This window comes from Lutzomyia longipalpis, chromosome 2 (assembly GCF_024334085.1).
Source record: "Lutzomyia longipalpis isolate SR_M1_2022 chromosome 2, ASM2433408v1".
Taxonomy (NCBI): domain Eukaryota; kingdom Metazoa; phylum Arthropoda; class Insecta; order Diptera; family Psychodidae; genus Lutzomyia; species Lutzomyia longipalpis.
Genome location: NC_074708.1, coordinates 24,921,170 through 24,942,168, shown reverse-complemented (window position 1 = coordinate 24,942,168; position 20,999 = coordinate 24,921,170). Strand labels below are relative to the sequence as shown.

At 38.1% G+C, this 20,999-nt stretch overlaps 1 protein-coding gene across 1 annotated transcript; it reads left to right on the top strand.

The window, feature by feature from the left end:
• Positions 1-1,900: 1,900 nt before the first annotated feature.
• On the top strand, positions 1,901-20,999 carry LOC129789614 (uncharacterized). The gene is made up of 11 exons (XM_055826566.1): positions 1,901-2,171; positions 2,293-2,510; positions 3,596-3,768; positions 5,273-5,335; positions 5,416-5,550; positions 5,717-5,846; positions 11,574-11,707; positions 12,631-12,775; positions 13,911-14,170; positions 18,879-19,095; positions 20,354-20,999. Exons 1-11 carry the CDS (start codon positions 2,108-2,110, stop codon positions 20,834-20,836), a joined length of 2,022 nt encoding a protein of 673 aa, XP_055682541.1. The 5' UTR covers positions 1,901-2,107; the 3' UTR covers positions 20,837-20,999.

The following is a 20,999-nucleotide window of genomic DNA, read 5'->3' as shown; positions in this document are numbered from 1 at the left end:
ATTCTATACGTCTCTAATGTATCATCCTTGATTCCCTGCCAGAGCACACGGAATTGTACATATATGTATGCTTCAAAGTGTGGAGTGGATGTGAAGATACGAAGGAATATTTTATACATAATTGGATATTGTAAATTGGACTCTCGAAAAATTTCCCTTTGTATCCTTTTGGATAGCATGGCAAAAGGTGGAAAGGTGGTATAAAATAATCTAAAAAAATATTCGTACTCCCGAAGCTTATTTTACCGAATTGTGTGATCCAAAATGTATGAAGTTTATTAGATGAAGGAGAAAACAAGTTGCAGTGTGGAGGTGGATTTTCCATTGGTGAAGACGATGGCTTTTCCTGCCACTTCTCGCAGTCGTGAAGACTCCAACTCACACAGAACCCACCCACAAGTGTGTGTCTTGAGAATACAACTTGGAATGTACAGTATACTGTTGTATTCCACCAACATCTCCTTATACCGTATCTCTCTCTCCCCGCATATAATTCCCTATACATCGCTGCAGGATTCCAATCTTGTTTTCACTTATATGACTTCATAAATATTAAAACAATTTCGAATGATATACGCAGGGGAATGGCGATGGAGGTCAAGCCAAAAGGGATACATACATGTGGGAATGGGGGGAAGGAAGTGTTGGCAGAGAAAAGGGATAGCAATTAATTAGACATCTCCGAATGATAAATTGAGGTTAATTTTTCCCTAAGCACCACCTCCTCCACCCCTTTCAGCAACCTAAATATTCTGGCATCTTTTATTGATTCATACCCAGCGTGTCATTCGCTGTTCAACATGAATATTGCATGCTGAAGCAAATTTTCGCCGAGACTTGAAGATTACGAGAACAACTGGCGTAGCCTATAAAGATTAAACCAAATCTTTATGGGAATGCTGAGGCAGGCTAAGCTGTGGGTTTAGTTTTTTCATTTTTTTAATCAGGGCATGAATTCTCTAAGAGTGAAAAACTCCCGTGATAAACTCCTGAAGGCTTTAACACTTAAAAAAAAAACCTGAAAACAGAGAAAATCTTACGGGATGCATTAAAGATGGATGTGAAGTTTTCCTCACAAGGCAAAAAGCCTTCGGGAGTTTATCACGAGAGTTTTTCACTCTTAGAGAATACAGCCCCAGGACTCTGATTCAAAAGAATTGAAAAAATAAGTTTTTTAGTCTTTGAAAATTTCTTCAAAATGAATGATCCTCAAAAAGGATTTAAAAACCTTTAGAATGAGAATTTTCTTAAATTGTACTTTTCTATCAAAAGTTCTTAAAAGAAAACGCAGCATAACATTTCCCTTTCCCGCAAAGAATATTTGATATTCTTGGATTGTATGAAATGTAAACGGATTTAAAGCAATTCAAAAATATCAAATTCTTTGCTGGAAAGGGAAAAGTTGTGCTGCTTTTTTTCCTAAGAATTTTTTATACAAAAATGAAAGAAAATTCTCAATATTTTTTTAAATAATTTTTTTCTCTATACAGGATACTCAGAGATTCTGTTTAAAGATTTTAGAAAACTTAAAATAATATTTATAAAAAAATAGTAAACCAACCCTTAAAATGTTTCTTAAAATTAAAAATTTCAAACTTAAAAAAATTCTCATTAATGAAAAATGAAGAAAAACTTTATACATCATTACATGCAGCAGTGCAAAATGCAATAACTGTGCAGTGCAGAGTCTTTGTTTTTCTATGCGCGGAATGTTCAAAAGTGTAGCACAATGGGCGAGATCTGCTAATGATGTGATATTTAGTGCAAGTTTACACCCCATATTTGTGCCTAGAAAATACGCGATGCATTTTGCTAATTGCCATTCCGGAACATCAGCTTATATCGTCAGAGTGAGATCATTAGCAAGTTTTTGTCCAAATTCACCTCCCGAGAAGAGCTCACACCTCCTCCATATTGTCCGAGGAATCACATCAGTTGCCTCCAAGTATTTCGATGGACTTGAACGTACTACACGGGAGGACGGGAAGCAATTGAGGTGGCAAAAGCTCTCTCTGTAGAACAACAGCAACAAATATATATAGCCTCCGTTATAGGGAAAAGTTTGGCTATTTTTCCGTGCCCCAAGTGGGGTGGTGTATAGTGCAAAATGCCGGGAGTTGTGTTCGTTGTGTGCATCCCAACGGCTAATTACGAAAGAGATATATTAAATGGTAATTAAACTCATCTTCCCTCCTTGCGTACGCCTTTATTCACTCCCTTTATACCCATTTTGGAGAGAATAATCTTGGATGTATATTGAGATGAGAATGAGGCCTTTTAATTATTCGCCAGGTGGAAGTTATGGCAATAATGAAATATTGCCACCCCCCAGCAATAATTTGAACATTAGTCCCACCAGGCAGAATACACCCAGCGACGTCAACACAAATTCAGCTGGTTTCTTGAGACTTGAACTGGAGCTACGTGACAAGAATGCCGCGACACCGAGATTCCGGGCAAAGGCACGGACTCCACCGGTACCGGAAAATGTTAAAATACCAATGGAGAAGGTGAAAGTGCTTTGATATCGTGATATAATGCCACACACCTCTCGCCCCTTTCCTTCCCTTTTGCGAAATACTTACAAGCACCCACCCCCCCCCCACTGTACAAAAAGAAAATTGCTTATCGGCTCTCATATTTCCTACATCAATGAATCAGTTTTGGCCATTAATCCACCCCCAAAATGCCGCTGTGAATTAGGTGGTCCAGGCATGGAACTACCATATAAATTACCTTTAATGCCACTTTGCTCAATTCCCAGGCACATTGGCCAATTAAGTGAATACCCCCGGCCAATTTGCAAAAATTAGCATTCTAATTCATGGAGTTTTGAACACTTGCCACGGAAATTGCAAAATGCTCAATTAAATTCAATATTAGATAACCAAAATGGTGTGGGTTTCGAGCAATAATAGCTTTGCTTCTCTGATGGGAAAACAAATTACGAGACAATTAAGGGATTTATTCATTGTGTCCATAAAAGGGTTAGAGCTTTAGTTAAGAAGTGTTACTATATAGAATTTTTTCACATTGTTTTCATTTCAATACATATAACTTCGTTAAAAAAAGCAATTTTCATGAAACTCTGTAAATTCTGGAAATATTATATTCAAAAATTATTTAAAAATATTCCTTTTATTCTCAGTAATTGATCACTCAATGAACAAAAAAAAATAATTGGAGCCTCCAGGCTCAATTAATATTCATAAGCCGTTTAAAATAACAATTTTAAATGATTTTTTTTAACAAAATGATAAACTTTCTGTTAAATTTTTATATTTTAAAATACCTTTAGGTAGAGCTGAAAAAAAAATCCCCTTTGCAGACTTTTCATTCATGTTCTCGGCAAATCGGATTTTTATGTTGGGTATACGCGGTGCAATTTGTCAGGCTAATAAGAAATAAAAAGACTGCCGCAAAGCATTGTCACGGTGAGTGGCAAGAATGAAAAGTATTTTGAGAGGGGGTTGCAGCACGTTTTTTTTATTATTATTTATATACCTTGAGTCGGATTTATTTTATCGTAGCGAATGATTAATTTCATACGGAAAATCATCCTACAATGGGAGAGATAGTTTTATTGATTCAACAGGTCCTGGAGGAGTTGCTGAAAAAACTCGAGATTGAGCATGTCGTGTGGAGTGTTGATAAAAAAGGCCACTTTCACCAAGTCATCTTCCCCCTACAGTCCGGTGATCCCTGCGAAACCACCCTGCATTGCCTCACGGAGTTGGGAATTGGACTTAAACTCGAGTCCAATGTCAGGTGAGGCACATAAATAAGGTGTTAAAAATGTACAACGCATTTGTCTCTTTTTTTTGCTCTTTCTCTGTCTCTCTGTGGGGGTGGGCAAGGAAATAGGGATAATCTAATGCCGTGTGAGAGCTAAGAATTTGAAATTTCAAGTCATGTCTTCGATAGCCCTGTGATTTTTCACTCAAAGAGAGAAGGATCTCTTTGGGAATTCCTTTAGCTTTTGCTGTATAGTATGAGCTTTTGCAAAGCCACATAACGATGACTCGTAAAATAGGTCAAATAATCATAAAATCAACACACCCTGAATACAAAAGCCCACCCCCTTCACACAGTGGTCAAGGGACTTTCAATGGGAGCAAATGGATATAAAGTGATTAAATAGTCAGATAAATTGAGGATTGTGGAATAGACACAATTTTCACTACATCCCCAAAGCTAGCTCCAGGTTTTTGGGGGGGTTGGGGGACTCATTGAATATTCCAAGATTCCCATTTACGTACATTTGACTAACACATATCGAGACTTTTATCACGAATGGGGACTCAATCGTTACCGTCAATCAGGGTTGTCTTTCTACCCTTTAGCTCCAACCCACACCCACTACCCCTGAAATACAACGTTAATCGCCCAAAATGGGGATGGACATTGAGGCAAACCCCACGAACCGCACGTAAAATCCCCTGGAAATGAAACCTGAGAAATTGGACTTTTTCCTTTAGTCCTGCCCTCCCACACACACAAATATGTGATGGTCTTTTTACCCTTTCTATGTGGGAATTGGAAGTGAGTTAGGGAGGTGATTGGTCGTAATGCTTAACGAAAAAGCTCATACAACGTTTTAGAATAAAATTTTAATTCCAAAAAGCTCACTCTATGTATGTCAAAAATCCCACATAAGTAGTCAGGAAAGCTGCGAAAGCTCTAATGATTTTTAATAATTCAAATTATAAATTTTCAAATATTTTCCCGCAAAGCTTTTAAAATTTCCCATTTTGGACAATAGATAATATTTCTTTCAAGGTATAGTCTATTGTGCAATATTTCAAAACCCTTCCACAAATTCATAAGCTCTCTAAAAGTCCTGCCTCACATCAAAGTTAAATAAAGAGAAGCCCGTATGACCTATATTTTATTAGAAAGGAGCTTCATTAAGAAGTCCCTCCTGGGGCCATTTTCCCGTAACATGCTGCTCATAACTTTTACAATCGCCTTTCTGAAGCTCTATATGCGGCATCCCCTAAAACTGGACTTCACGTGCTCACCCAGATATAGGAGAAAATTTTATGCAAATACCCATAAAGTACGGGCGGAACATCCATCTGTGAGTATTTTGCGGTGTGTATTTCTATTGAATGGAATTGGAGAAAGAAGCTGAAAAGTTACCCCCTGGGGGATGAATGTATTGTACAACCACCCCCCGAAAACAAAACACGTCTCAAATATATTTTCTGTGAAGAGACAATGGAAAAATTCCTCGCCTAAAATTCCATTAATTCCAAAACCTCTTTTGCAGTGTTGTCCCGTGTTCTGTGACTTTCGATGCAACCAAAGATATTTTCACCGAGGAAGTACTGAGGTGAGCAATTAATTTCAATGCGAGATTTTGTAACCTTTTGACGTGGTAAGTGTTTCACGGTCTTTCCTTTCTCCCTTTAGTGAGGAAGAACAATCCAAGTGGAATACCTTTGTTGACTCAATAAGATCGAAATTAACAGTGAAGCAAGTTGTGGATGGCGTAAGGGCTGGTGGATCGTTATCCTTTGATTATCTCCTCTTAATTGTCACCGCTGAGTAAGACCCTTTTCGCACACCAAACCCTGCTAAACACCAATCGCGCCACAAACTAAATTGCATTCCACACAAACACCCCCAACCCCCAACTCATTGAGATTTTCACCCAAACAAATTGCTTTGAAATGTGTGGCATCAACCACAAGTGATTTTCCGGCAATTTCAGTTCCTTGGCAGCCCTGGGACTCGTGGAAAATAATGCACCCAACATTACTGCGGCTATGTTGGTGTCGCCACTCATGGGACCTGTTATGTCAATCACGTTTGGCACAATAATTTCCGATTATGAGCTTATGGTGAGTCAATTTGATGCATAAATCACCAGTAGTTTGCCAGGATAGAGGGGGGTGGTTGACACGAAAATACCACACTAAAATTCATTCGGTACAACAGAATAGCTTAAACATGGTTTTCCCGACTTTCCACATCCGGAAAATTAGGGATGATTTAAACACAGAATTTGTGATTTAGTGGTAAAAGAGGGATGTTATTCAATTTTAATGATTCTTTTAGTGTCCAAATTAATGCTGATAAATTAATTTTGAATACAGAGTTAGGCCTACATAGTGGACAAATGAGTTAAAAATAATTAAGTTTGGCATAAAAGTTTAGAGGTCAAAAGGAGAAAAGGTTTCCGTCCGGTGAGGGCCAGAAAAAAAATCATCTTGAGTTAGTTGGGGGAGTTTTTATTAGAGAGAAAAATACAAAATTAAGATTATTCCTCTCAAAGTGTCATAAAGGGTTCAGGAAAAGCTCAAAATATCATATTTCCCGACGAAATAGTGTAAAATAGTGTCTGGAAGTTACAGAGAAGAAAATATCCTATACAAATGAGAAAATTATTTTTCAATTTGCACATTCTCTGTGGAAAATAATTGAGCTTTTCCTAACCCTTTGTGAGCTTTTTCGGCTTTTTCGCTCCTTTTCTTCCTTAATTTTTGAATATTTTTTTCTCCTTTAGGGAGTGAAACATTTCATTTTTCTTTCTCATTCATTTCTCTGCCAGTCAATCAACTAATTATGTACAATTTTCTTGACCATCTTTTCCCAATAAATCCCTCTCAAACCATTTCATTCAAATTGCAGACTCATTTCCAAATTTCTCTTCCAGACTTTTCCACCACTTAACATTTAATTATTCGCATTAGAAGCGCCCAGATTGACAGACGCACCATTAAATGTCTCTTAAATTGTAATTTATCAAAGTATAATTCACAATTCATTAAACAAATTGAATAATCTAAAACAAATCTGTTTCACAGACAACAAGAAAAAAACTTTCTGTGCGAGTTATGGCAATTTGTCGCGATATTTCGCATAAAGACATTGCTATGTGGGTTGTTTGTGTGTGGAGTATGGGGGTGGTATCCACCCTCAAATGTCGCAAGTAAGAAAAAAAAATCTCTTCTTCTGTCTTTTCTGGGTGTTTTTAATGTATTTTGATGAACATACGAAAGATGTTACAAAGGGAAGAAGTAAGAGAAAAAAAAGTCCCAAAAATGGGAATGCTATAAGCTTTTGATGAAGAGGCTTAACTTTAACGGGAGGGTGGATGGCACACGTGGGGGAAAATATACAACATACCTACATAGATAGGATGGTGTGCTAGAGAGGGGAACACACGATGGAATATCGTAAAAATTCTGTGGTAATAATTTTTAATGGGTTGGAAAAATGTTTGAGGAATAGCACCCCAATGGAATCTCAAGGGGGCTTTTCATTAATAAATAACTGAATGTTACATGAATATGATCGTAAAAAGCTCTCACAATTTGGCTGCGAAATGAATTTTTGGTTTTGAAAACTTTCTACTAAAAAAAAATATTATTAATAAATCATAAAAAGCACATCCCTTTATCATATTCTCTGCCGCTCTAAATGAATTTTTAGGTACCTACCTACTATATACCTATAAGGTTCTAATGGCGTCATTCGTGAGGACATAAGTCATTTAATTTTTTGACAAACATTTCACCATCTCTCTGTGGATGATGAAAAGCTTTTGCTTGTAACACAAAAAAAAATTAAATTTGCGTCAGAAAAAAAAAACTATCTATGAGAAAAGTTTTGAGGAGTTGTAGTCCCACTGCTGGGTGAGAACGTCAATCATCCAAAGCTTTTTCCCGTGGGAGGATCATCCTAATGGAAAACCAATTTAGTTCTCGAGAGTTGGTCTTCATTTATTTATTCTCTCGAAAGTTGGTACACCCCCACATCTCCATTTATATTGTTTAAATTCTCTTGCGATTCCCATGCATGGAAATAGAAATATGTGGAATCTAATGCTCAAATTAATAATTTACGTACAATTTGCATTTTCCACACACACACAAGCTCTTGGTGAACTCTAATGTACCGTGAATAATTCTAATCTTAGCACACATTATGAAGTAGGTACCTTAGAAGCTTTTCAATCCACAGTGGACCTATATTGAGGTGTTATTAATCTGAAAGTTTTGAAAATTAAAAGCTTTCACAAACTCCGGCTATATATAAAATCTTGTTTAAAAGTTCTAAAATATCCCTTTGTGAGGGTGGAATTCTGCAAAAGCTTCTAACTCAGAATTCCGCTCAAGAGCTTAAAAGTGTTGCAATGAGAATAATCTCATACAAAATAATTTACAAAAACATTTTGTAGTGAAAGTGCAACTGTTTTCCCCACAATAAAAGCTCTCTCCCTGCCATTTAACCCCACGCTGAGCTGCCTAATTTTCTCTCTTACTCTCAACTTGAATATCTTCTTCACCATATTATATTCCACTTGCAAACAACCCCAAATCGGATTCAGGGTGAATGTGAAAGCACACACACCGGGGGAGGAAAGAAATGAAAGTTTTGCAAAAATGAATGAAAATGGAGGGATGGAATGAAGAAGTGATCAAAATGAATAAGTAATATTGAATTGTTGGTGCAGTTTTCAAGTAATAAATCATCTCGGGGAGATTTTCAAGTAATTTATAATATAATGCAACACAGAGTGGTAGGATCACCCAATGTGGTGCGCTGTGAAGAAAACAAACTCTAATAAATTAATGTCTTTTGAGGAATTTAAAATGTATATACTCCATCTAACATTGGCGTCCTCGCGTTCGACGTGCACCACTCCTTTGCATACGTATATAGCGATGAGCGAGAGGGGAGAGGGTGGTTATTGTAATGGCGAAATGTTGATATATCGCTTCAAACACATAAATATGTATGTGCGGGAAGAAAAGCTTTCTATGTAGATTGGTATGCGGACTTCCCGAGGAGAGAACATATTCGGGGCGTGAACTCACGTGCTATATATTCGCGCACTAAAACTATTTCATCCACTAACAGCACACACCGAGATGAAATAACCCCCCAAAATGCACTTGGAAAATTTTCACTAAAATAGAATATTCATCGTGTGCCCCCGTAGTCACTTCATTTGCCTGGACATTGTTTAAAATGCTGAGGCAGAGAGAGAGAGAGAGCTAAAAAAAATCCAAAACTTTTGGCAACACTTTTTGAAACAACTTGAATAACCGCAACCTCATGTGTTTGTCCACGTGGGGGGTTTAAATCAATTAAAACCCAAAAGTCAACCCCTATGTGTAAAACCCCGCTAACTTTAACAATATCTCATGGATGTGCATTGCGCAATTTTGTACCACTCACGTAGGTTCTCTTGAAAGTTCCTTTATCTCACCACATCCTGTGCTGTGAATATTAATGAACCGCACGGATTTTTTTTCATTATACGGAAAATCCCATTTCCAGCGAACTGTTAAGACATCCCTGAACGCAATAGTTTATTAAAATCAAACCAAATGCCTCGGGGAAGTTTCAATAAAATCGAGAGAAATCAACAAGAAAGCTCCATAACGAGCTTTTTAAAACCTTCCCCCCCCCTCCAACGCGAATAATATTCCCAGAGCGTGAAAACTTATAAATAATTCTCATTGCTAGACAGCAAACAATCCCTGAACTGGAAATAATGCTATATACGAGTTAATTTATTAACGAAACAAACTAGCAATGACACATAGAATTATGCAAGTTGAAATGGGCGAGCATAAAAGGAGTATAAAGCTGTATCATGGGAAAGGGATTATCCTGTAGAAATTACATAAAAAGGAAAATTCGCAGTCGTTCTGAGCAAAGTTTTCCATTCAAAATGAATATAACGGATTAATTTTGCATTGGATTTGAAAAGGTAAATTCTTTTAATGGTATCATGTCCAAACCATTCATGTTGGATACTTATTTGAGTTTTATCGTATGGATTAATTATAATTTTGCAGAAAGAAAAGTTCTTTGCAGAGTTTTTTTTCTTTTCATCGACAAATCTAAAGGGATATTAATTAATACGAAAACACGTCAAAGAATTGAGTGGTTTAATAATCGAAAAATTATTTTTCACATGAGATGTAATTCCACACCAAATATGGCTTAAATTTCTCAAGTCAAGCTTACATTTAATTAAGCCAAAATTTGGTTTTTAAAGCTAGGCCTGGGTCTTTTAGGATTCAAGGTCAGGCTGAATTAGGGCTAAATCCGAAATGCATTTATCTTCACCCAGAAAATTTAAGCCTAATTAAGAACAGTAGCCTAGCATAAAGACTTACCTAGGTCTGGCCAAAACAATCCAAAGTTTTGCCTGAAAAACTAAAGCCTAGCTAAAAAAAATAATGTATAGTTTAATAAAACTTAAATCTAGCATAAAAAACTTAGGCCTACATAGCTTTATAAAGTTTAGCTTCCCTAAAAACCAAACTAAATAAATATTAATTTACTTATAAAATATAAATCTAGAATTTTTCCTATATTACGGAATCCATCCAACTAAATAATTTCCTTGGAATCTAGAATTATTTTTATAAAAAAAACTGAAGTCAACATAAGAAAATCTTAATGCCTCGCTAACGACCCGAAACAAACAAAAGGCTCATCAAATAAAGGGTTATTGAAATTTCCTGTGAACACATAAAAGGCAAACAAAAATCTATATAAAACACATAAATCGTTCATAAATGATTTTATTTTTACATTTACATCCTTTACATGCCCTTAAATATTCACATTTTCCTCCGAATACATACATTAGGGCAAAGGAGTGAGAGAGAGGAGGAGAAGCAAAGTCATAAATTCTTTAGGAAAATTCACTGTGACAACGCATGTAATAAAATAATTTTTGGGGAAAACAAGGGTTGGGGATGTGGAAAATATTTAATAAGTCTTCTGCAGACATTAACCCCAATGTTCCACAAAATGCAAAATCCACATGATGCGGAGATTGGGTACGGGCGTGTATGTATGTGCGAAGTGAATTATTAAGAAAGTATTGTATGGGAAAGAGATTGAGTGTATCCCCGGAAAATATATCGAATTAATTCATAAATATGTGTTTATCGCATATACCAACAATGGTTGTAAAATAATAAATGGATGTGTGTTTACATTCTGCATTCATGTAACGTGAAATTTTAATTAGCACCTCCTCCACCCCCCGTGGCCCCGAAAGAAGTGGTTTTCTAAATGCTGAAAATTTTCCCTTGCCTCTGTAAAACCGTCTGCCAATTACATACGGCCGGGAAAGCATTATATATGCTCTCTCTCCCCAAACCGATTATGTAATAGGAATTTTCCCTCAGTGTGAGTCTCCGCAACCTCCATCTTTTACATATCATCCACCCCCCCCCTTTGCGTTATGTTCTCGTGAAAACATTAAGCCATGCTCGGTACATTTTCAGTATGCAAGCACTATCGTGTTGGAACAAAAGTTTTTCACCCCCTAAAACCCTAAATTGGGGGGCAGCAAGGGGGGAGTTTTTAAACCGAAAATAAAGGGCACACGAGTACGTGAGCAGAGCACATTTGGGGGTGGGATGATGGGGATAATTTTAATTTAATAAAGAATTCACAGCTCTACGCGCTTGTCTGACATGAATCAATATATTGTTTTTGAGTTTTATGTTGAGAGAGAGAAAAAAGGGCCTTTTTCGGAAAATTAATACACCATCACTGTACGTAATTTTTTTTTGTTCCTTCAAACACAGAAAGTTGGCTTTATATCGCTCGCCGTGGGGATGTTCATATCGCTGCTATTTGGCTTCATATTCGGCCTAATTCTGGGTACAACAGAAATGCCATGGGGGTTTGGTGATTGGCCCACAGAGGAGATGAAAGGCCGGTAAGTACCTCTCATCATTTGCAATCTAACCATATACGAACAGGAGATTCCATATTTTTCCTAATTCCCTTACGCGGGCATTTTTTTCTCTCCATTTTTTCCTGCAAATTCCGCAACCATATAAGCCCCATCCGGAAATTGCGTAATGTCGGCACAATCCAATAATCTCCAAACCCCCAAAAATGTACATGACGGTCGATGAAAATCCCCTCTCTCTCTTCGGGGAAGTTCTTTGAGAATTGGAAATCAACTCTTGCATTACCATTTTTTGAAAAAAAAAATTGATCATCAATTTTTCGATTCGATTAACTTTTGTGAAGAGGCGGAATATTGCGCTGAAAATTCACCCAGCCAACAGACAATTTGTGAAAAATGCGAATTTAGTGCACTCTTCTCAATACAATTTTCACTTTGGGAAAGTGTGGGAAAAGTAATGTGTTCATAATTTCCAAGAGACTACCCCTTACACACATTAGAGTAAATGAAGTGGAATCTTGTAATGGAAAGTCTTGTTCTGCCATAAATTGCCACTAAAATTCACTTAAAATTGTTTGTTGTTGCACTTCAAGGAAGAAGGAAGTTATTCAGAAAACTGGAAGACAAGAAGATTGCTTTATTTCTTAGCATTTGACGTCATTCTTTTATTTCTTTGAAAATAAAAAGCTTCCGAAGGTTCCAAAGAAATCATTCTTAAAAGAAAATTCCCCTCGAAAGCACATTCTACCCCATTTCTTTCCAACGAAAGAAAAGACAATTTTCCTCAGCTGAATAAATTCTCATAATTAAATCAAGAAAACTCATCAATCATGCACTAAAATTCACATAAATCAGTGAACATAATATCCATTAACTAATCATTCGTGTGATTGCAAGAAGTGATTGATGCACTTCCAATTATATCAATTTAATTTTCTTCACATAAGAGGAAATGCACGTTCACTGTGGATGGGTGTTCTGTGGGCCTTGACATCCGGAACTGGTGTGGCTGTGGCACTCCTACAGGGCTCTGCCGGTCCACTAATTGGTGTCGCAATTTCGGCATCTCTGCTTCCGCCAGTGGTCAATTGCGTGAGTATCCAAATATTTGTTTTCTTCCAACTAGTCGAGCACGAAATGTCAAATGGATGCCAAACAGGCCAAACACGGAGAGAGCAAAGAGAACACAAAAATCAGGAAATGTCCACAACAATCACACAGAGTTGATTGAAAAATAAATTGAAGATTTTTTTTTGCTTTTTTATCGACTGTGGGGCTTTAAAATATTCATGAATTAATTTAAATTCACAAAAGAGCTTAAATAATCTTCTAAAAATCATTTTTTGGGTATTTTTGAGCTTAATTGCTTCTGTTTGAATTTTTCTAGGCAGCAAAAAGCTCTAATTTGTTTATTTCTTGTCTTGATTTTGTAAAGCTTCTTATTATATTTTTTAAATCTCTATTTCTTCTTTAAAATTGGAATGAGCTTTAAAGCGTATTCCCGATAAAGTATTTAAAGATCTTGCCTTATATTTGTTAAATTCTAAATAGAATTCTATTAATCTAAAATAGATAAATTTAGTGACCTCAAGAAGATCCTTTCAGGATCAAAACCTCAGCATAAATTAGTGAAAGAAAAGCCAAGAAAAACTATGAATTTTTCAACCCTTATTTAATTCCGAAATCTTTAAACCTCTACCAAAAATTCCTTTTCTCATAAAATTTTCTCTAGAACTGCTAGAATTTGTAGTTCTCTAAACTAATATTCTTTCAACTCTGTCCTAATTTCGGATGGTCCTCCTCTGACACCAAATGCAGTATATATGTAGATTGAAATTAGTACACAAATGACAAGTGTTTTTGTGTTTTGTGAGCAATCAAAATTGTGCGGAATATCCTTTAGGGTTTTGGTGCAATATCCGATTTGTGGGTGATCAACTCGCGGTGAATGTATATAGCTTCCGTTTCCACGTGATGGCGCATCAATTGGTAACAAGGGTAACAATCTCATCTGTCTCTTTTGCATATAGGAACATACATAGGTAGCTACTTAATATAGGCGTTGAGGGGTAGGTATTATAAATCCCCGTGTTTCGTATGAAATTCCCCGTGAAATTTGCATCCTGTGGCATGCAGGAAAATTGCGAAAATTCTCCAGCATGGACCATTGCGCTGGCCCACACTGTTGGGGAGAATGGATGGGAAATATATAAATAAATTATTGTAGGGTCTCTTCTGGGCATTGGCGTGTATCTGGCTGATTTACGAGGATGTCAAAATGCCACACTTGAAGGGTGAACCCTATACCGGAAACTCCAGCTACGTGCCCATTTATACGGACTATATACCAACTGAATTCTTTGTAAATGGCATAGTTTCGTGTCTGCTAACCGTCGTAAACGTGATATGCATCTTTATCACAGCCATCATCGTGCTCAAAATCAAAGAAGTTGCCTCACCATATACCTCTAGTCCTGATTTGAGACGGTAAGTGGAGGCAGAGAGTTATATATTCTTTGCTGAGAAACTGACATAATTCCACTATGTGCTACCTATTCATCCCCAAAATTCATCGTCAAATGCACATTTTGAGAGCTCCTTTGCCCCGGGGATCAATATTGTAGGTGTGCAGCGACTTTTGAGCTACCTTCGTGTGTGTACCCTTGCTCAAGGGGGGCATAGGGGGGAGGTGCTCTATCGCCTTATCCCTGAGGTAGTGTTTTGCATTTTTCATTGTTATCCTTGGTTAAAATACTCTGTGAGCAACGACATGAATCCTAATTGACAATGTAAAGACGGGTGGATGTTGTAATATTTTCACACCACGTAAAACCCGAAGAGAAGACTAATGCCTTCGTATATTCTGTATTGTACACGTGTATTGGGTATTGACCTACTTATACGCTCTATCAAGACTGAAAAATAATGATCTAAATGGTGCAATTTTTAGCAAAATTCTATTATACGGTGAACTTGTCTAAGAAAATTTATGCACTGATGGCGTTCGGTGAGAAAATAATTGCAAAACTTTGTGGATAGAAAACATTATTTGATGAAGACGTTCTTCTTGCGAAACTTTATGGTATCAATATTTGCTTCTTTTATATATTCTCTTTAAAGAAAAAAAATTCCTGAGTTTAATAAAAATCGATCAAGACTCTTCTTTAAGCAATCATTGCAGCAAACATTCTGAGGAATATTTCAATCTCTTCTATCTCAAAAATAAATCTATCCTAGAATTTTAAGGAAAATTCTTTTACGATTTCTTCTCGATATTTTTAAAAATTAACAAAAATTGAGAAAACAAATTAAAAATCATTTCGGGAGATTTATTTTATAATTTTCCAAATGTTAGCACAATAAATTGTTGATGTGCAAAACAGGGTGCAAAACAAATTTAAATTACATCAAAATATTCACTTCCACTTCATTCATATCCTGGTTCCGTACATCCTTCATTCAAGCTCGGAAAACCGTCAAAAGCGGCTTTCCAATTAAATTACACTTAAGCGGATGATTTCCCGGCAAAATTCACAGCATTTTCTTCTTCTAAATTGATGTTTTTGTGTGGAGATAAATTGCTACGACTTAGGGGAATTTCAGAAGTGTATAGAAGAGCAACACAAAATCAAAGCCACAAGAAAATTTCCCTTCCTTTCGGGGGGAAAACCACCCCCCGAAAGAGCTGACCAAGGGGGAAAAATTATGTATTTAAATTCCCAGAGTATTAGATAATGCGGAAGATCCAGAAGATACAATTTCCTGTCCATTTCTGACCTTTTGCACCACCCCCACATACATTTGGGGGTGTGGTGCCTATATATTTGTAAGAAAAGGCATCAACTTGTAAAATACCTGACAATGAGATACCAATTGTCATAGCCAGGTACTACGATTCAGACTTATGGGGTGGGTCCGTCCGTACGACCCCATGGCCCACGAGCAACTGAGCCAACCGTACTACGGTGGTTGGGAGAGAGAGTCACCTTAAGACGCCCGCCAACCCCACACACATAAGCCAATCTGTCCTATACCATGACAGTTAGTACCAGCGGTACTACATTCGGCCATTCCTGACTTTTGTGACGTCCTCGGCACAAGCTAGGAAAAGCAAGACAGATTGACCGAATTTTCCCGTGATCTTCGACCAGTATATTTCACAATGAATGCGATAACAACTGCGGTCCTTTGTATAGAGTACAAGTCTGTATTAGACAACAACTCTATTCACAAACTGAAGATCATATCAAATTGTTCCTAATGGAACCATACCTGGTAGCCCAAGTACACAAGGGTTCTGTTTGATTTAGTACGCCAGTGCACATGACACAAAATCATCACACCCATGAACCTACAGAAGGTTCTTTCAACACAGCTTTCGCCATGTTACTTGTTTCTCATGGAACATATGTCTAGACTTAGCTTACCCAGTTCCAGGAACCGTAAGCTCGTTCCATAGAGACTAGTGTCTCCGAGAAACCATTCGCCGTATGACTAACTATCAAGAACCTTGGATTGATGTTAATCAATACGACATTTCAGGTTTTCAACGTAACAGGCCCACCATGCAAGCATGATGCCTCTCCGCGAAACCTCGTCATGCTTTATCTACACCAGTATCATTTACTCACAGACTCATGATTTGTCTCTCTATACCATCCGATCAACGAAGACTCATGAATGTTGTCTTTAGTATTAACTGGTTGCATAGATACATGACCTGAATGTCTTGTCTAGCTTACAATGCGTCCATTGATCGCCCAGACCTACATTCCTATTCATCCATTCTACCATATCTACTGAGACATCAGGTTGGTTCTATGGATGCTTGAAGAGCCAGTTTATCACAGTTTTTCTACTGATCACATAAACATAGTGAATTGCTCTTCCATGTGCACAGGCACATTTCTCTTCTCCTGATACCTCAACATGTGAAACATTTATTCTAGAGGACTTCGTTTCACCCAGATATCCCATGCTTTAGTAAGCCCTATTCCGAAGAGAAACACTACTCTTAACCTGACACACATCAGCCCTTGTCACCTTGCCGTTCTCTAATTTATATGATTTACGGCATGCCTTGACTTGTGGAACCTCTGACGTAACCTGGAGTTCCAGTTACTCCCTCCATTCACTGACGAATTCCTCCCTTCCTAGACACCAAATGTCTACATTTCCTCCTTGGTTTTTTCGTCTCGGACTACACTGTGAACAAACCAACCGATTCTCCTCACTTCGGAGAATTTCTAGAACTCCTTTTTCCCTCGGCTTGTTCTATTATCCTGACCAGAGATTAATGAAAAACTACCAAGATCCAAAAATCCTCATTCGTCAACATTCTTTCCACAACGCAGCCTTAGACTGTCCAAAATTCCCTTCCATGAATCTATACTCTTGACAGAGACTCATCTGCGTCTATAGCCACTCTTCGTCGATTCCTTTCATCCTCAACAGATGTGAATTTTAACCAGATGTCACAAATGTTCCCATTGTTCATGCATTCTCACTTCATGTAAACAAAATTTACACTAAAGAATAAAACAATATATTTTTTTTTTTATTTTAATTCATTTTCTTTTCCTCGCTGAAAGAAACTTGCAGATTATATTCATTTCACGTTGCATTAGAAACCAACAAAGGTAATTTTCCATCCTTATGAAATTTTCATTACTTTTCCACAAAAATTTCAACCTTATGGTTTCTTGCTTAATTCCTATGCAACACAAATTCAACAATTGTAAATCAATTACAATACACAGAATAAAATTAACATAATTTCGCATATTTTATCCCTTTAGAAGGAATCTTTCCATTAAAATTCTCTTAAATCTAAGTATGTTACACATCAACATATAAGATTCTAAATTAAGAGAATATCAGGGGTTGAAAAGCGCTTTTCAGGGTTAACATTTCAAGTACCATGGTATAAAACATTAAAATTCAAAATTCCAAATTCGGAGAATACCACTCTCCTACCAAGAGAAAATACTTGCGATTTTCCTTCTCTTTTACTCCACATGCATCATCCTGCATGCCTTCCTTTTCGCCGCATCATCCTCAGCGTGCCAGGCTCGCTGTGTGATGCAGGCCCTGTTGGTGTGAGTGTGTGTGTGTGATGCTCTCTGGTCGCTCAATGACGTCACTCGCTGCTGCGCTCCTCGCTGCCGCTCACACATACACACGGCGCATTCCATGAGCTGTGCTGCAAGTCACACACGCACAGGAAAGTGCCGTTATACGGCACTCAACACATTTTGCGCATAAATTTCGCGCACGAAAATGTCACAATTTTCCACTTACGGTCAGTTTTTCAAGTTCTGAAACCATTTCCCACCCTTCAGGAAAATGTTACGCGAGTTCCCGTGCCACGGAAAAAGCCCCACGAAGAACTTTTTCCCCTCGATTCCGCGACAACTCATCACGAAATGTCAAAATGGCGCACTTTTCTCCCCGATTTTCACGAGTTTTTCGACTCGTTTAATACACCACGCGACGCTTTTCCCGACTCAAAAGCATTAATTAGCACGCACGAGTGCTCCAAGGCAATTTTCCACGCCACAAAAGTCTCAGAACGACGGACTTTTCCGCGAATTTCACCACATGACGTCAAGGTGACGCCATGGAAATTTTCACTCGCGTATTTCGCAATTTTCGACACTATTTTCTCGCGTTCCACTTCCGCGAACGAGTTTTGGGCTTATCCCACTTCTGAATTGTAAAATACCTGACAATGAGATACCAATTGTCATAGCCAGGTACTACGATTCAGACTTATGGGGTGGGTCCGTCCGTACGACCCCATGGCCCACGAGCAACTGAGCCAACCGTACTACGGTGGTTGGGAGAGAGAGTCACCTTAAGACGCCCGCCAACCCCACACACATAAGCCAATCTGTCCTATACCATGACAGTTAGTACCAGCGGTACTACAAACTCATCCCTTATGTGGTGCTCTTGTGGATAAGGCGATTTTCTCTGGGAATATATTCCTTGACTTCCTTTCTTGCCATCTAAGCCCCTTATATATAGCTCTCCCTCTCTCTAGCTATGGTTGTCAGCCCCTTTGGATTTTAGACACCCCCCACAAGCAGATGAGCTCTAAAATAGTCAATTTCATGTTATTCTCCCTTTGCAATACCACCACACCCACGCATACTAAAACATTTCCTGGGGGGGGATGAATTTCTCGTTGCAGATTCTGGGAAACTGATATACGCACAGTGAGAAAAACAAATCGCTCAACAATTCGGCGGAAAAATGCGGCCGAAAGAAATCCAATGTATGAGGAAATGGCAGAGCCGACAAACAAGAAACTCGGAACTGTTCTGGAGCGAGCACTCAAGGAAGCTGTTGACGATGACACATTCAGGAAAGTCAAGAGGATGAGCTACTCCAGCAATGCAGCAGACGAGGTAAATCGTCCTCTTTTCTTTTTCCCACCCCCTTCCAGTTGTTTTTTATTCGGAGGTACTTTCTGAATTGCCCGAGAAAAAGTTTTTCACGTTGAAAAAGCTCGCCCTTCTTACTTTTTTTTTCTCCACCCACAGAACGTTAAAAATAAGTATCACACGGGTGTCGTCTCAAACAGGAAATCTCACTTAAAATAAATTAAAAGAAATGTGATTTCTGACAAACGGGCGAGCCGCAAAATTGAACCGAAGCGGACAAACAATCCCCCAAAATGGGTTTTAGCTGTGATTCTTTCGTTTTTCTTCAAGCTAAAAATGTGCCATGTGTGTGTCCATCATGCGAAAAGTCTGGACAATCCATTAATCAGCTTCACAAGTTTAAATTCTCTTTCTCAAGATGGGAGAATTTCAGTGCCACAGAGAAATGTTGAAAATTGCTTCAATTAAAGTCATATTAATTTCGAAATAGTCATGAAAATATGTGTGGCAAGTACTTGAAAGCTCAGTGTTGGAAACTGGAGAGCTTTTGAGGTTAAGAGAGACGACAGGAGAGAGAGAGAGAGAGAGGGACAAGAGGTGCACAATTTTGCATTTATGTTTTACCTGGAAATATTTCAAGAATAAAATCCATCAAATATGTAAAGGGAAAATCTGTCCAAAGTGATTCTTGGAAAATATTATTCATACGTTGGAATGTCTGAAAGAATTTTTTAAAGTACATTTGACTAAACTAGAGAGCTTTTATTAAGAAAAAAAAATATTTTTCTCTTAGATCTTGAAGCATTTTTTTAACTTCCTGGCAATTAAAGGAATTCTTTAAAATAAATCGTTAAGAAAATTTATTTCTAAGTCATCTCATGGCTTTTGTGGAAAATATATAGGGGTCAAATGTGAAGGAATATTTTTCTTAGAAGTGCATGATGCATATAAACTCCGCAATAAGTCCAACGAGAGGGCACAAAGACGACTCTCCACGAAAATAGTGTCCAATTGTGTAAATGGGAGGAAAAGGAGTAAAAGGATAGCTCTGTACATTTGTGTGCCTTGCATATTGCAAGAAGGCGATTTTCTTGAATTTTATAGATGACACATAAGAGCAATACTCTCCATGCATAATTTCGTGGATGTCTGCATAAATTTATACTTCCTCTCGCTTCCCATGCAATATAATTTAATCTCGGGCAGAAAAAAAAACAGATGAAGAAAAGGGCTCAAGCCAAGAATTTCCGGCATTCCCACTGACAATTTATTTTTATTGCAGCTTCCGCACAGTCTGGCTCTGCCTCCTGGGGCGGCTGCGAGTCCCACTGGGAGCAGCGGGGGCGGCGCGGGCGGAAGTGTCGCGGGTAGTGGTGGTACAACTAAGACAATTGGCCAGACCGACCTCGCAACGTTGGACAAATTAGTCACGTCACTGCTGGAACGCAGCAACAGCCCCCAGTCACGGGGTTCCTTCAGACTCAACCGCCTGCGCTCCCTTTCGCGCTCAACGCGCTCAGACTCCACCAGGCGTCCCGGGAATGCGGGTGTACCACCCAATGTGGCCAACATTGCACCAGACCCATCCTCCGGATCGATGCCAACCATTCCGGAAGGGGGTAATCGTACGGCTTCATGGACAGAGAGAAATATTCCAGGGGTGCGTCAGGTTCTCAACACCATCACGAATGCTCCGCATAGATTCAGTCATGCTTCCAATGAGAGAAATGAGGAGAACACACGACTCACACAGAACACTGACTGAATATATATCCTGACATCACTCTCATCGATATTTCTTTAAATTATTTTATATTTCAAAGCACATACTCCGAAAGCTTTGCTTTATTTCTCAATTTGTTAGAAAAGCTTTTAAATTTAACTGTTGGAATATACTTTGCTTGCAATAAAGTTCTATATTAAATAAA

Bases quoted from the DNA above. Each gene is read 5' to 3' on its own strand.
- LOC129789614 (XM_055826566.1), top strand. From the start codon at position 2,108: ATGCCGGGAGTTGTGTTCGTTGTGTGCATCCCAACGGCTAATTACGAA. The intron at 2,172-2,292 runs GTAATTAAACTC...ATTATTCGCCAG, and splicing joins CGAAAGAGATATATTAAATG to GTGGAAGTTATGGCAATAAT. The intron at 5,551-5,716 runs GTAAGACCCTTT...CGGCAATTTCAG, and splicing joins CTCTTAATTGTCACCGCTGA to TTCCTTGGCAGCCCTGGGAC.